This window comes from Phyllostomus discolor, chromosome 4 (genome assembly GCF_004126475.2).
Source record: "Phyllostomus discolor isolate MPI-MPIP mPhyDis1 chromosome 4, mPhyDis1.pri.v3, whole genome shotgun sequence".
NCBI lineage: Eukaryota > Metazoa > Chordata > Mammalia > Chiroptera > Phyllostomidae > Phyllostomus > Phyllostomus discolor.
This window is the reverse complement of record NC_040906.2, coordinates 27,376,870-27,390,983: the sequence shown is the minus strand read 5'-3', so window position 1 is coordinate 27,390,983 and position 14,114 is coordinate 27,376,870. Positions and strand designations below refer to the sequence as shown.

The following is a 14,114-nucleotide window of genomic DNA, read 5'->3' as shown; positions in this document are numbered from 1 at the left end:
TAGTATGGATTACACTTGTTATTTTTTCCTTTTTAGATTGCAAAATTACGCCAGCAACTGCAGAGAAGTAAACACAGCAGTCGGCATCACCGAGATAAAGAAAGACAGTCTCCATTCCATGGCAACCATTCTGCCATTAACCAGTGTCAGGTAGGAACACAGATACCACAAAATCCAGGGAAGGGATTTGTTGTTTTGCTGGTGGTGTATTATTTCATAGGTAGCTTTGTAGGATAAAATATGCAAAAGCACATTTGAAACTGATTAAATACTGAATCGCAGCCTTCATTAAAAAAATTAAGTTGAGAAAATGATATTTTCCTTAGGTGATCTGTGATATGACTTCTAGGAAGCATAGCTAATTTTCCATATTTTGATTTATCATATTTTTGTCTATCAATTTAGTATGTGGGAAGCAGAATAATAGAGAGAGGTATGCACTGGGTATGAAACCAGACCTTGGACAAGTAACCTATTCTAAGTCTCAGCTACCTTACCTGAAGATTGAGGATAGTAATGATACCTGTATCGTAAAGTCTTTTAGTAGGGAAAAACTTTTACCTACTTTGATTCCTTAATAGAACCTTATGAACTACTCTTGATGGCTCATCCTGGGAGCATTTCTTTTCAACCGAATTGAAATTGGATAGAGAAAAAGTTTGGTAATCCATTTTATATATAGGTTGATAGCTTCTGATGATTGTCAAGGATATGTGGATTGTTTTCAAGAGAAAGTATGGGTAGATATATATATTTTTTCAAACTAATTCTGTCCTAAGATATTGGTGTGTGGGTCAAATTTGATCTCATAAATGTGTAGTTTGGTTGTTAATCTCTAGTAGCTTATTTATATATAAGGTATTTAATTATAAATATGAATGTATACTGATACCATTAAACAGCCTAAACTGGATTTCTATCTGGAGAAATACAAAATGTAAAATTGACAAAATAAATGAAAAATTTGTATACATTAATAATATCAACATTGGAATGCTAATTAAAAACCAAACTCCCTCATTCTCAAAAGTCTGCAGACCCAGATGGTTTTATAGGTGAACTTGCCAATCTTACACCCCCCTCTGATTTATCCATAAATACTTAATTATGTATTCCTAAGAGATAAGGCTGCTTTTTATTCTTAATCTATACTTTTACTTTGGGAGAATAGGAATTAAGGTAGACTTTTATTGAATTAAGTGATGAGTTTTAGTTTAAAAGTTTTTTAAAGTATATTTTATTGATTATACTATTACAGATGTCCCATTCCTTTCTATCCCCTTAATCCTGCTCTGTCCGGTGCCCCCATTCCCTCCAGCATCTGCACCCCACCCCTTAGTTCATGTCCATCAGGTTGTATGTAAGTTCTTGGCTTCTCCATTTCCTATACTATTTTAAACCTCCCCCAGTTTATTTTGTACCTTATCATTTATGCTATTTATTTCCTGTACATTTTCCTACATTTCCCCACCCCCACCCCACTGATAACCCTCCATGTGATCTCCACTTCTGTTATTCTGTTCCTCTTCTAGTTGTTTGCTTAGTTTGTTTTTATTTTTTTAGGTTCAGTCATTGATAATTGTGAGTTTGTTGTCATTTCAATGTTCATAGTTTTGATCTTCTTTTTCTTAGATAAGTCCCTTTAACATTTCATATAATAAGGGCTTGGTGATGATGAAGTCCTTTAGCTTTACCTTGTCTGGGAAACACTTTATCTGCCATTCCATTCTAAATGATAGCTTTGCTGGATAGAGTAATCTTGGTTGTAGGTCTTTGCCTTTCATGACTTCAAATACTTCTTTCCAGCCCCTTCTTTCCTGAAAGATTTCTTTTGAGAAATCAGCTGATAATCTTATGGGAACTCTTTTGTAGGGAACTCTCTGCTTTATCTTTAACCTTTGGCATTTTAATTATGGTGTGTCTTGGTGTGGTCCTCTTTGGGTCCAACTTCTTTGGGACTCTGTACTTTCTGGTCTTGTATGTCTATTTCCTTTGCCAAATTAGGGAAGTTTTCTTTCATTATTTCTTTCAAATAAGTTTTCAGTTTCTTGTTTTTTTTCCTCATCTTGTTCTGGCATCCCTATTATTTGGATGTTGGCATTTCTGGAGATGTGTCAAAGTCATCTTACTCTCTCCTCATTTTTTCGAATTCTTTTTTCTTCATTCTGTTCTGATTGAATGTTTATTTCTTCTTTATGTTCCAAATTGTTGAGTTCAGTCTTGGTTTCCTTCCCTTCACTGTTGGTTCCCTATGGATTTTTCTTTCTTCACTTAGTGTAGCCTTCATTTCTTCCCTTATGCTTTAGCCGTACTCAGTGAGTTCTCTGAGCATCTTTATCACCAGTGTTTTGAACTCTGTTCCTGCTAGGTTGGCTATCTATTTCATTTCGTTCTTTTCCTGGGGTTTTGTTTGGTTCTTCCATTTGGGCCATATTTCCTTGTCTTCTCAATTTCTAATCCTTCCTGTGTTTGTTTCTGTGTACTAGGCAGAGCTGCTTTAACTCCTTGTCTTAGCACACCTGTTAAGTTACCACTTTGCAGTTCTGTGTGTGGGAGTGGGGTCAGAGAAGGGACAGTTCCACTGCCTGGCTTCTGCAGGCTTGCTCAGCACTCACCCCATTTCCAGGCACTTCACCCACTCCCCATATTCTACTAGTGCCTGCCTACCTGTTGCCCTGGTGATGGTTCCCGGAATGGATGAGATTGCGTAGGTTCTAGGATTTTGGGGGCCACTTAAATTGGCTCTCCTTAGAGCCTGGAGTTTCTCCAGTGCCCCGGTCCCTAAATAGTTTTTACAGCCAGAAGTTATAAGGCTTTTATCACCAGCACTAGAATCCTGGACTTCAGGGTCTGGCCTGGGGCTGGGATCATTTGCTCCCAAGGTATCCCTCCTGATTTTTATCTACCACTCATGAATGTGGGACCATCCATTCCCCTGGCTACTGCCCATCCTCCCTGTCTCTACTCTTCCTACTTATCTGTATGAATATGGTTTCTTTAATTCCTCAGTTGTCAAACTTCCATACAGTTTGATTTTCTGGCTGTTCTGGGGTTTTTTGTGTGTGTTTGTTTTGAGGTTAGTTGTGATCCTTCTTGTGGTTTTGCAAGGAGGTGAAGCATGTCTATATATTCCTCTATCTTGACCAGAATTCCTCAATATTATTTTGTATTAGTTTCAGGTGTGTGCCTAGTGGTTAGACAATCATATACTTTACAAAGTATCCCCCAGTATTTGCAGTATCTATCTGACACCATATGTAGTTATTGCAATATTATTGACTATATTTCCAGTGCTGTACTTTACATCCCCCTGACTATTCTGTAACTACCTATTTGTATTTCTCTTTTTAAAGATTTTATTTATTTTTAGAGAGAGGAGAAGGGAGACAAAGAGAGGGAGATAAACATCAGTGTGTGGTTGCCTCTCGTGGGCCCGATACTAGGGACCTAGCCTGCAAACCAGGCATGTGCAACTGACTGGGAATCGAGTCAGTGACCCTTTGGTTCACAGGCCAGTGCTTAATTCACCGAGCCACACCAACCAGAGCCAATTTGTATTTCTTAATCCCTTTACCCAGTCCTGCAACATCCCTCTCATTGGTAACCATCATTCTGTTCTCTGAGTTTGAGCCTTTTTGTTCTTTTATTTTCTTTAGATTCTGCATATAAGTGAAATCATATGGTATTTGTCTTTCTGACTGGCTTATCTCACTTAACACCCTCTAGAGGTTCATCCATGCTTTTGTAAATAAATGGTAAGATTTCATTCTTTTTTATGGCTGAATAAAAAAAGAATGGCGTACCATTGCATATATGTACCACCACTATGTTATCTACCCATCCATTGATGGGCACTTGGGTTGCTTCCATATTTTGGTTATTTAAATAACCCTGCAGTGAACCTAGGGGTGCATATATTCTTTCAAATTAGTGTTTTGGGATTCTTCAGATATATATATACACACACACACAAATACACACACACAGAAGTGGAATCATTGGTCCATAATACAATTTCATTTTTAATTTTTTGAGGATCCTCCATACTGTTTGCATAGTGACTGCACCAGTCTGCATTCTCACCAACAGTGCGTGAGGGTTCACTTTTCTGCACATCCTCACCAACACTTGTTTATGGATTTATTGATAGCCATTCTTGTGTGAAGTGATACCTCACTGTGATTTTATTTTAGTTTTATTTTTTAATGTATTTCATTGATTATGTTATTGCATACATTTGTCCCATTTTTCCCTCTTCACTCCCCTCGCACCTGCATATTCTCCCTCTTTCGTTCATGTCCATGTGTCATACATATAAGTTGTTTAGCTTCTACCTTTCCTATACTATTCATACCCTCCCCCTTTCTATTTTCTACCTACCATCTATGCTACTTATTCTCTGTACCTTTTCCCCCTCTCTCCTCCTCCCACTCCCCTGTTCATAATCCTCCATGTGATCTCCATTTTTGTGGTTCTGTTTCTGTTCTAGCTGTTTGCTTCATTTGTTTTTGTTTTAGGTGTGGTTGTTAATGATTGTGAGTTTGCTGTCATTTTCCTATTCATATTTTTTATCTTCTTTTTCTTAGATAAATCCCTTTAACATTTCATATAAGGGCTTGGTGATGCTGAGCTCCTTGAACTTATCTAAGAAGCAGTTTCTCTGCCCTTCCATTCTAAATGAAAGCTTTGCTGGATAGAGCAATCTGGGATGTAGGTCCTTGCCTTTCATGACTTGGAATACTTTTTTCCAGCCCCTTCTTGCCTGCAAGGTCTCTTTTGAGAAATTAGCTGACAGTCTTATAGGAACTCCTTCATAGGTAACTGTCCCCTTATGTCTTGCTGCTTCTAGGGTTCTCTCCTTTGTTTTTACCTTGGCTAATGTAATTATGATGTGCCTTCGTGTGTTCCTCCTTGGGTCCAACTTCTTTGGGACTCTCTTTGAGCTTCCTGGACTTCCTGGAAGTTTGTTTCCTTTGCCAGATTGGGAAAGTTCTCCTTCATTATTTGTTCAAATAAGTTTTCAATTTGTTGTTCTTCCTCTTCTCCATCTAGGACCACTATGTTTCAGATGGTGGAATGTTTCAAGATGTCCAGGAGGTTCCTAAGTCTCTCCTCATTTTTTTGAATTCTTGTTGCTTCATTCTTTTCTGTTTGATTGTTTCTTTCTTCCTTCTGGTCCACTCCATTGATTTGAGTCCCAGTTTTCTTTCCATCACTACTGGTTCTCTGTGCATTTTCCTTCATTTCACTTAGCATAGCCTTCATTTGTTCATCTAATTTGCGACCAAATTCAACCAATTCTGTGAGCATCCTGATCACCAATGCTTTGAACTGCGCATTTGATAGGTTGGCTATTTCTTGGTTGCTTAGTTGTATTTGCTGTGGAGCTTTGATCTGTTCTTCTGTTTGGGCCATTTTTTTTTTTTTTTATGGTCTTGATTCACCTATTACCTAGTGAGGGGTGTAGCCTTAGGTGTTCACTAGGGCAGGGTAACCCATGTCTCTGGGTTGTGATACTGTTGGTGGGGGAGGGGTCTGAGAGGTAATGATGGTGCTTGCTCCACTCTCATGCTGGATTTCAGTCATTTACCCTTCTTCCCACAAGCCAGTTGGGCCCTTCTGGTGCTGATTCTTGTGTGGGTGGGTCTCTCCAATGAACTCTTCTGTGAGGCTGGGAGTTTCTCCTGCTGCTTCTCAACCCCCGAAGGCATTTTCAATCAGTGGTTTGCGGCTTTATTTCCCTAAGCTGGGGCCCTGAGTTGCACAGTCCGTCCTGCTACCCAGTTGTTTCTCCAGGTTTATTTGCGCACGAATGTGGACCACCCAGTCCACAATCCTGCCACCTTGCTGGTCCACCTGCTGCTGCCTTGCCAGCCAGCTGCAGCATTGTGCCCCCTGCTCCACAATCTGATGCCCACTGGGTCTGCCACCCCCACTTTGCCCGCCCTTGTCCTCCAGTCACTGCCTTTCCGAGAGTCCTCTCTGCCCCTGACTGGCTGACTCCACCCCTCCTGCCAGTCTGGATGAATGTATCTTCTTTAACTACTTGGTTTTCAGACTTCCATAGAGTTTGGTTTTCTGTCAGTTCTGATTGTTTTTTGTTTTTAAATTGTTGTCCTTCTTTTGGTTGTGCGAGGAGACACAGCATGTCTACCTACACCTCCATCTTGGCTGGATGTTGCTGATTGTGATTTTAATTTGCATTTCTCTCATGTTTAGTGGAGTTGAGCATTGTTGTGTGTGTGTGTGTGTGTGTGTGTGTTTATGTCTATTGGTCATCAGTTTGTTCTCTTTGGAAGTGTCTATTCAGGTCCTTTCCTCATTTTTTAATTGAATTGTCTGTATTGTTTGTGTTTTTGGTGTTATAACATGATTTCTTTATAAAATTGGATATTAACCTCTTATCAGATGTATCATTGATAAATATCTTCTTCCATTCAATAGGTTGTCCTTTTGCTTTGCTGGTGGGTTTTTTCCCCCTGTACAAAATGTTGTAGTTTGATATAATCCCATTTGTTTACTTTTTATTTGTTTCCTTTGTCTGGAGATACATCAGGAAAAAATATTTTTAAAGACTTTATTTATTTATTTTTAGAGAAAGGGGAAGGGAAGAAGAAAGCGAGGGAAGGAAACAGTAGTTTGTGGTTGTTACTTGCACACCCCCAACCAGGGGCCTGACCCGAAACCCAGGCATGTGCTGTTAACTGGGAATGCAACCTGAAACCCCTTTGTTTGAAGGCTGGTGCTCAATGCACTGAGCCATGCCTGCCAGAGCAGGAAAAATACTGTTAAGAGCAATGCTAGAGATTTTACTGCCTATGTTTTCTTCTAGGAGTTTTATGGTTTTGAGTCTTACATTTAAACCTTTAATTCATTTTGTGTTAATTCTTGTATATGCTGTAAGAAGGTGGTCTAGTTTTGTGGGGGGGGGTTGTTGTTTTGTTTTTTGCATCTATTTGTCTAGTTTTCCCAACACCCTCTATTGAATAGACTGTCTTTACCTTGTTGTATATGCTTGCTTCCTTTGTGAAATATTAATTGAACATGTTGTCATAGGCTTACTTCGAAACTCTTTTCTGTTCCATAGAGGTATATGTATGCTTTTATGCCAGTACCATGCTGTTTTGATTACTGTTGCAGTATAGTTCAGATGGATAACAGGTAGAGTGATACTTCCAATTTTGTTCCTGTTTTTCAAAATTGCTGAGGCTGTTCAGGTCTTTCATGGTTCCATGCAAAATTTGGATTATTTGTTCTAGTTCTGTAAAATAGGCCATTGTTATTTTGATAGGAACTGTATTGCTCTATAGATCATTTTGATTAGTATGCACATTTTAATGACAATAATTCTTCCTACCTATGAACCATGGTATATGCCTCCATTTACTTGTATCCTCTAATTTCTTTCTTAAGTATCTTACAATTTTTCAAGTCCAGGTCCTTTACTCCCTTGGTAATTTATTCCTAGATATTTTATTTTTTTGATGCAAGTTTAAGTGGGATTGTTTTCTTAATTTTTCTCTGATAGTTCATTATTGGTGTACAAAATGCAACCAATTTCTGAATATTTATTTTGTATTCTGCTACTTCACTGAATTCATTGATCAGTTCTAGGAGTTTTTTGGTTGAATCTTTGAGTTCTCTGTATACAGTCTATGTCATCTGCAAATAATGACAGCCTTACTGGTTAATTTACTTTCCAGTTTTGATGCTTTTTTTACTTCTGTCTGTCTGGTATGGCTATGACTTGCAGTATTATGTTGAATAAAAGGGGTGAAAGTGGACATCCTGTTTTGTTCCTGATGTTAAGGGAAATGCTGTTAGTTTTTCTTTGTTGAGTATGACGTTAGCTGTGGGTTTGTCATACATGGCCTTTATCATGTTGAGTTATGTTCCCTCTGTTCTTACTTTGCCGAGAGTTTCTATCATAAATGGGTGCTGAATTTTATCAGATACTTTTTTCTGCTACTGTTGATATAATGTTGTGGTTTTTATCCTTCATTTTGTTTATGTGGTGAATTACATCTACTGATTTGCGAATGTTGTACCAACCTTGCATTCCTGGAGTAGGTGCCACTTGAACATGGTGTATGATCTTCTTACTGCACTGGCGTATTGTGTTTGCTAAATTTTGCTGAGAATGTTAGCATCTGTGTTCATCAGGGGTATTGGCCTATAATTTTCTTTCTTTCTTTTTACCTGGCCTCAGAAAATAGCTTTGGGAGTCTTCCCTCCTCTTGAATTTTTTCATGTAGTTTGAGAAGGGTAGGTGTTAATTCTTCTTTGAATGTTTGGTAAAATTCACATGTGAAACCATTTGGTCCAGGACTTTGTTGGGAGTTTTTTTAATTACTGATTTGATTTCATTTGTTGTAATTGCTCTGCTTCAGATTTTCGTTTCTTCTTGATTCATTTTTGGAAGATTGTGTGAAATTTCTAGGTATTTATCCATTCAATCCAGATTGCCCAATTTGATGGTGTATAGTTGTTCATAATATTTTCTCAAAATTTTTGTATATCTGCAGTGTTATTTCATTTCTGGTTTTATTTATTTGAACCATCTCTTTTTTATGAGTCTGGCTAAAGGTTTATTAATCATGTCTATCTTGTTTATCAAAGAACCAACTCTTGGTTACATTGATCTTTTGTATTGCTTTTTTAGACTCTCTTTTGTTTATTTTCTCTCTGATATATATTATTCCCTTCTTCTCACTTTGTGGGGTTTTTTTTTTTTTTTTGATAAATTTATGAGTGTCCGTGAGTTAAAGTTTTATTTTTCCAACTAGTTCTTGATCTGTGATGCTGAAGTGTTTCAGGCACCAGCCTTGTTGGATGTAGAGTTGTTAACACTTAACGAAAGCTAGAGGGGGTCTTAACCAGGACAAGTGTTCAGAGAAAATGAGCTAGACTAGCAGAATAGATTTATTGATGTGGCAAATATTTTCCTCAAAAACCAATTTTGAAAATGGTATGTCATCAGTGCCCCACTATCTACTCTGTAGAGAGTGGCTCAAATATGTATATTTGAAAAAAAATTTAATCTTACAAATTTTGTCTGTAAACCTAAAGACTATCTAAACTTAAGATTTTTTATATTCCTTCCTTTGGGAGTAGATGCTGAGACAAGGAGAGGGGACAGAAAGAAGAGATGGAAGTTAAAAGGGAATAAATAATATGAGAAGCCTGGGGGTGTTGGGAGAAGGATAGGGAACTGAGGGATTAAAAAGGGCAAAATTAGAAGACATTATATGAAGGGAAAAAATGATACTTGAAGAAATTTTTGAAAAGACAGCAAAGGATTATGTTAAGAATAAAATTCATAATAGAAACAAAGTAAAAATTGTAGCTACTATTTGCTGAGCATCCATCCATTATGGGCCAAGTCACTGTGTCACATAGAACCACTCCCAGTAAGTGGTTGGGTTCCCATGTTACATGTGAGGGAAGTGGGACTCTCAGGGGCCCAACAACAAGCAATGAAGAAGTACTACTGCCTTGGTGCTCTAGATTGAAGCTTTTTCTCACCAATTTCTTACCTTTTCCAAGGATTGTTAGTGTATTAATGCCTATTTTAAAAAATTTTCAATTTTATAAGTGAGCAGGAACAAAAAAGAACAAATACAGGTATAACACTAAGTTCTGTAACAGATGACAAGGTTATCAATTGAATGAAACTAGTAATAATTAATTAGAGGCCCTGTTACCTTTTCTTCTTGCTTACCTTCCTCAGGAAGGGAAGTTTTTCAAAGAAACCTCCAAATGAAGGATGAGTTAATCACATTTCTTTACCAGGCAGCAGGACAATGTACAAGATGATCTTCTGGCACATTATTGCTATTAAGTTTCATATTTTATTTTGAGTATTTTGTCAGGAAATCAAGTAATATACCATAATTATATAATCAGTTATTTCTTTTCAAAAGTAGTAACTGTCAGTGAAAAAAATGACATATTTTTTTAAAATTAGAGATAGGCTTTGGAAAAAAGAAAATGAATTATATAGTTGTCTTTCCTGAAGAAAAATAATAATTTCTTAGTCCCAGGTTCGATTCCCAGCCAGGGTACATTCCTGGGTTGCAGGCCATAACCCCCAGCAACCACACATTGATGTGTGTGTGTGTCTCTCTCTCTCTCCCTCCCCTCTCTAAAATGAATAAATAAGATCTTAAAAAAAAATAATTTATTTTCAGGAAAGAAAAAATCATTACAAGGAAAATATAAATAATTAAATTTTACAGGTATCTTATTCTTATTTCAGTTTTGCTATGACTGTAGTTAACTGTGGCACTAGGGGACTTTAAAGTTATGTCTGAAATTTGAACTCTCTTAAAAATCATAAAAGAATTTCTGAGACTTACATTATTTTAATACCTTCCTTTACCCCTGTTTCCTTTACAGTATCTCATAGATGGAAATAAATTGCTCAGACTCAACCTCAATTGGGGTTTTGGCTTTACCATATTTTGCCGTGTATAATATGCACCATTTTGACCAAATTTTTGAGGGAAAAATATAGATGCAACATTGTACATGGGTAGTACTAATTCCTTATCTATATACATGTTTGTAATTCTTTTATTTATGCTTATGTGTGAAAAGTATAACTGTAGAAAGCAATAATATCTGTATGCAAAGGATACCCTGAAATATGATCATTGGTTTTGTTTCTAAATATAAATAAATAAATAATAGAATTAAAAAATTAAAATGAAAGATTTCCCCCCCCCAAAAGTTTGGTCCAAAAACATGGATGCACATTATATACAGCAAAATACAGTAGGTTGTGTTTTGTGTATACTGAGGAGCAGGTTTGATTGCTCACATTTTTTGTGAGGCCTAAATTTTATTTTGATTTATTTTAGAGTTACTCATGTCAATTAGAAGTATGTTTTTTCAATCTAGAGAAATAAATATTCCACGCAGTGATATTTTCACTGATATGTCCCCTAGAGTAAGGGACACAAAAGAAAGAATAAACAAATGGGACTACATCAAAATACAAAGCTTCTGCATAGCTAAAGAAAACATCAACAAAATGAAAAGGAAACCAACTGTATGGGAAAATATGTTTGCCAGTAATACCTTGGACAAGGGTTTGATTTCCAAAATATATAAAGCACTCACACTACTCCACTCCAGGAAGGTAAACAACCCAATTTAAAAATGGAAAAGGGACCTGAACAGACACTTCTCCAAGGATGACATAGAGAAGGCCCAGAGACATATGAAAGAATGCTGAGCATCACTAGCCATCAGAGAGATACAAATTAAAACCACAATGAGATACCACTTCACACCATTGAGAATGGCCATCATAAACAAATCAAACAAATGCTGGTGAGGCTGTGGAGAAAAGGGAACCCTAGCGCACTGTTGGTGGTACTGCAGACTGGTGCAGCCACTGTGGAAAACAGTGTGGAATTTACTCAGAAAACTAAAAATGGATCTGCCTTTTGACCTGGCAATTCCACTACTGGGGTTATACCCTAAGAATCCTGAAACACCAGTCTAAAAGAACCTGTGCACCCATGTGTTTATAGCAGCACAATTTATAGTAGTCACATGCTGGAAGCAACCTAAGTGCCCCTCAGTAAATGAGTGGATCAGAAAATTGTGTACATTTACACAGTGGAATACTACGCAGCAGAAAAAAGGAGCTCCTACCCTTTGTGACAGTGTGCATGGGAGTGAAGAACATTATGCTAAATAAAATAAGCCAGGCAGTGAAAGACAAATACTACATGATCTCACCTGTAAGTGAAACCTAATCAACAAAGCAAGCAAACAAAATGTAACCAGAGTCATTAAAATAAAGAACAAACTGATAGTAACTAGAGGGGTGGAGGGATGGAATAACTGGAGGGAAAAGGGGAAGGATCATCAAGGAACATGTATAAAGGACACATGGGCAAAGACAAAGAGGAGGGGGTAGGATCGAGGATGGGTGGGGTGGAGGGGAGTGGTGGGGGAAAATGGAAACAACTCTATTTGAACAACAATTTGAAAATGCTGTTAAAAAAGTGAGAGAGCAATAAAATGTGGTATTAAATCTCTCTTCTCCCCCTTTACCACTTATTCTCAAGGCTCCTGTTCAAAAGAGTACACTTATTCCAGTAATTCCCATCGCCAAATCAACAGGCTCCCGGTTCCGGAACAGTGTGGAAGGATTGAATCAGGAGATTGAAATAATAATTAAAGAGACTGGGGAAAAGGAAGAACAACTTATAGTAAGTATCCTTATATATTAACTCTTCTAATTATTAAAAAATTCACAATTTTGTTTTCCATATTTACTTAAGTGTTTTCTTTCTTGTTGAGAGAGAATGAAAACTTTTCATTTCTTGAATCTCATAGAAACAGTTGATGTGACTTAAATTTGAATTCTTCAACAGAAACTATTTTTTGCTTATCTGTATTTAAAAATCACTAGACAGGCATAGTATGTTTCTAACTGTTATAACTCCATTTAACAAATATTTAGCTTACTGATAAGTTGGGGAGGGAGGCACATGACACCAGATCCTTTCTAAACATGATTCTACCTGTTTCTTATTGTTTGTCACTTAATATTTGGTTAACTGTAACATCAGCTCTGCCTACTTATCATGCATATAAGAATGTACACTGTTCTAACTATAATACACATAAGAATAATTCACATGTAAGACACAGTGAGAAAATTTTCCATTTATGTTTAAAACCATGAGACAGTATATTAAAGCTTTTCATCAGTGAAAGAAGAATCAAAGAGTTCGAAGTAGTATTTTGTTGATACTTAAGATTAAAGGTTGATTTAGATTAGAGAACCCTTAAAAATAAAGACTGATTTAGATTAGAGAAAACACAACTCCATATATCCTCTCCTCCATACTGCATGATAGAGGAACCTTTCCCTGATGTAATAAAGGTAAATGAGCCAGAGGTGAACATGGAGTTGGTTTCCCTGGTAAGCGTACCCCACAAGATTTTTTCAGATTGCTCTCCTTGATTCCCTCCTATAATTAGCACTGTCATGATTAACCTTTTCCTCATGTAGGAAGGTTTCGTTGAAAACACTCTTTCAGGAAGAGTTGGCAGGGGGAGAAAATAACAGGGCCTAACATTTTCTTCTAATACAGAACCTAATGTTAAACCTAGATTTCTCACTTTACATGGCCCTTCTTTATCATTTTAAAAGTAATATTTAGCCCATGATAAGTAATTTAGTACAATTTATCATTCAGCAAGCCTTGACTACCTGTCAAGTGCCAGACCCATGCTGCTCGATTCTAGTGGGGCAGTCAGAGTAGACAGGGATGTCACTGATGGAGCAACACAAAGGCTTCTTTCTCATTAGACCTACTAAGTCAGGGATTTCTGACTCATCAGTCTTCTGGAACAATGGGAAGGTCGACACTGGGGACATTTCTGCGTGAATTTCAAAATCAGTGATAATTATACATATATTTAAAAATTTTATAGCCACAAGATATTCCAGATGGCCATCGTGCACCTCCCCCCCTTGTACAGAGAAGTAGCAGCACACGCAGCATCGACACACAGACCCCCGGCGGGGCAGACAGGGGAAGCAACAACAGCAGCCGCTCTCAGTCTGTGTCCCCCACGTCATTCCTCACCATCTCCAATGAAGGTAGCGAAGAGAGCCCTTGTTCAGCTGATGACCTGCTTGTTGATCCCAGAGATAAAGGTACAATGCAGGAGGAATTGGTTACCAGATAAGGGAATACCACCTATTTTATCTTTTATCCTGTTTATTTTCTAGCAAAACACACACATTTAAGGCTACTAAGGTAATTACTCTGAGATGTTTCAAAACATAGATTTAAAAAAATTGGAGTGCAGCACTGACCAGTATAGCTAAGTGGGTTGGGTGTCATTCCACAGTGTGAAAGGTCAGCAGTTTGATTCTCAGTCAGGGCACATGGCTGGGTTGTGGACCAGGACCCTGACTGAGGGAGTGCAAGAGACAACCAACTGATGTTTCTCTCCATCTCTTTTCTCCCTCCCTTTTCCCTCTCTCTAAAAATAAATTAAAAAAAAATTTTTTAAATAGTACAAAACAGTAGGTTTTTACTGTAGTGTGCTCAAATGATGGTCAAGTTGGGTGGGTTTGT

At 37.5% G+C, this 14,114-nt stretch overlaps 2 protein-coding genes across 3 annotated transcripts in view; one reads left to right on the top strand and one right to left on the bottom strand.

Annotated features, from left to right (window-relative positions):
• LOC114493998 (T-cell surface glycoprotein CD1a-like) overlaps window positions 1-14,114 on the bottom strand; it is a 338,703-nt gene that overhangs the window by 28,371 nt on the left and 296,218 nt on the right.
• FAM117B (family with sequence similarity 117 member B) overlaps window positions 1-14,114 on the top strand; it is a 110,939-nt gene that overhangs the window by 84,563 nt on the left and 12,262 nt on the right. Inside the window, exons 4-6 of one of the 2 annotated variants that reach the window (XM_028509540.2) lie at window positions 37-150; window positions 12,084-12,227; window positions 13,462-13,630. In XM_028509540.2, coding sequence (XP_028365341.1) covers window positions 37-150; window positions 12,084-12,227; window positions 13,462-13,630 — 427 coding nt within the window. Of the gene's footprint in view, window positions 1-36; window positions 151-12,083; window positions 12,228-13,461; window positions 13,688-14,114 lie in introns of both variants that reach the window. The other variant, XM_028509539.2, reaches the window with a different exon arrangement.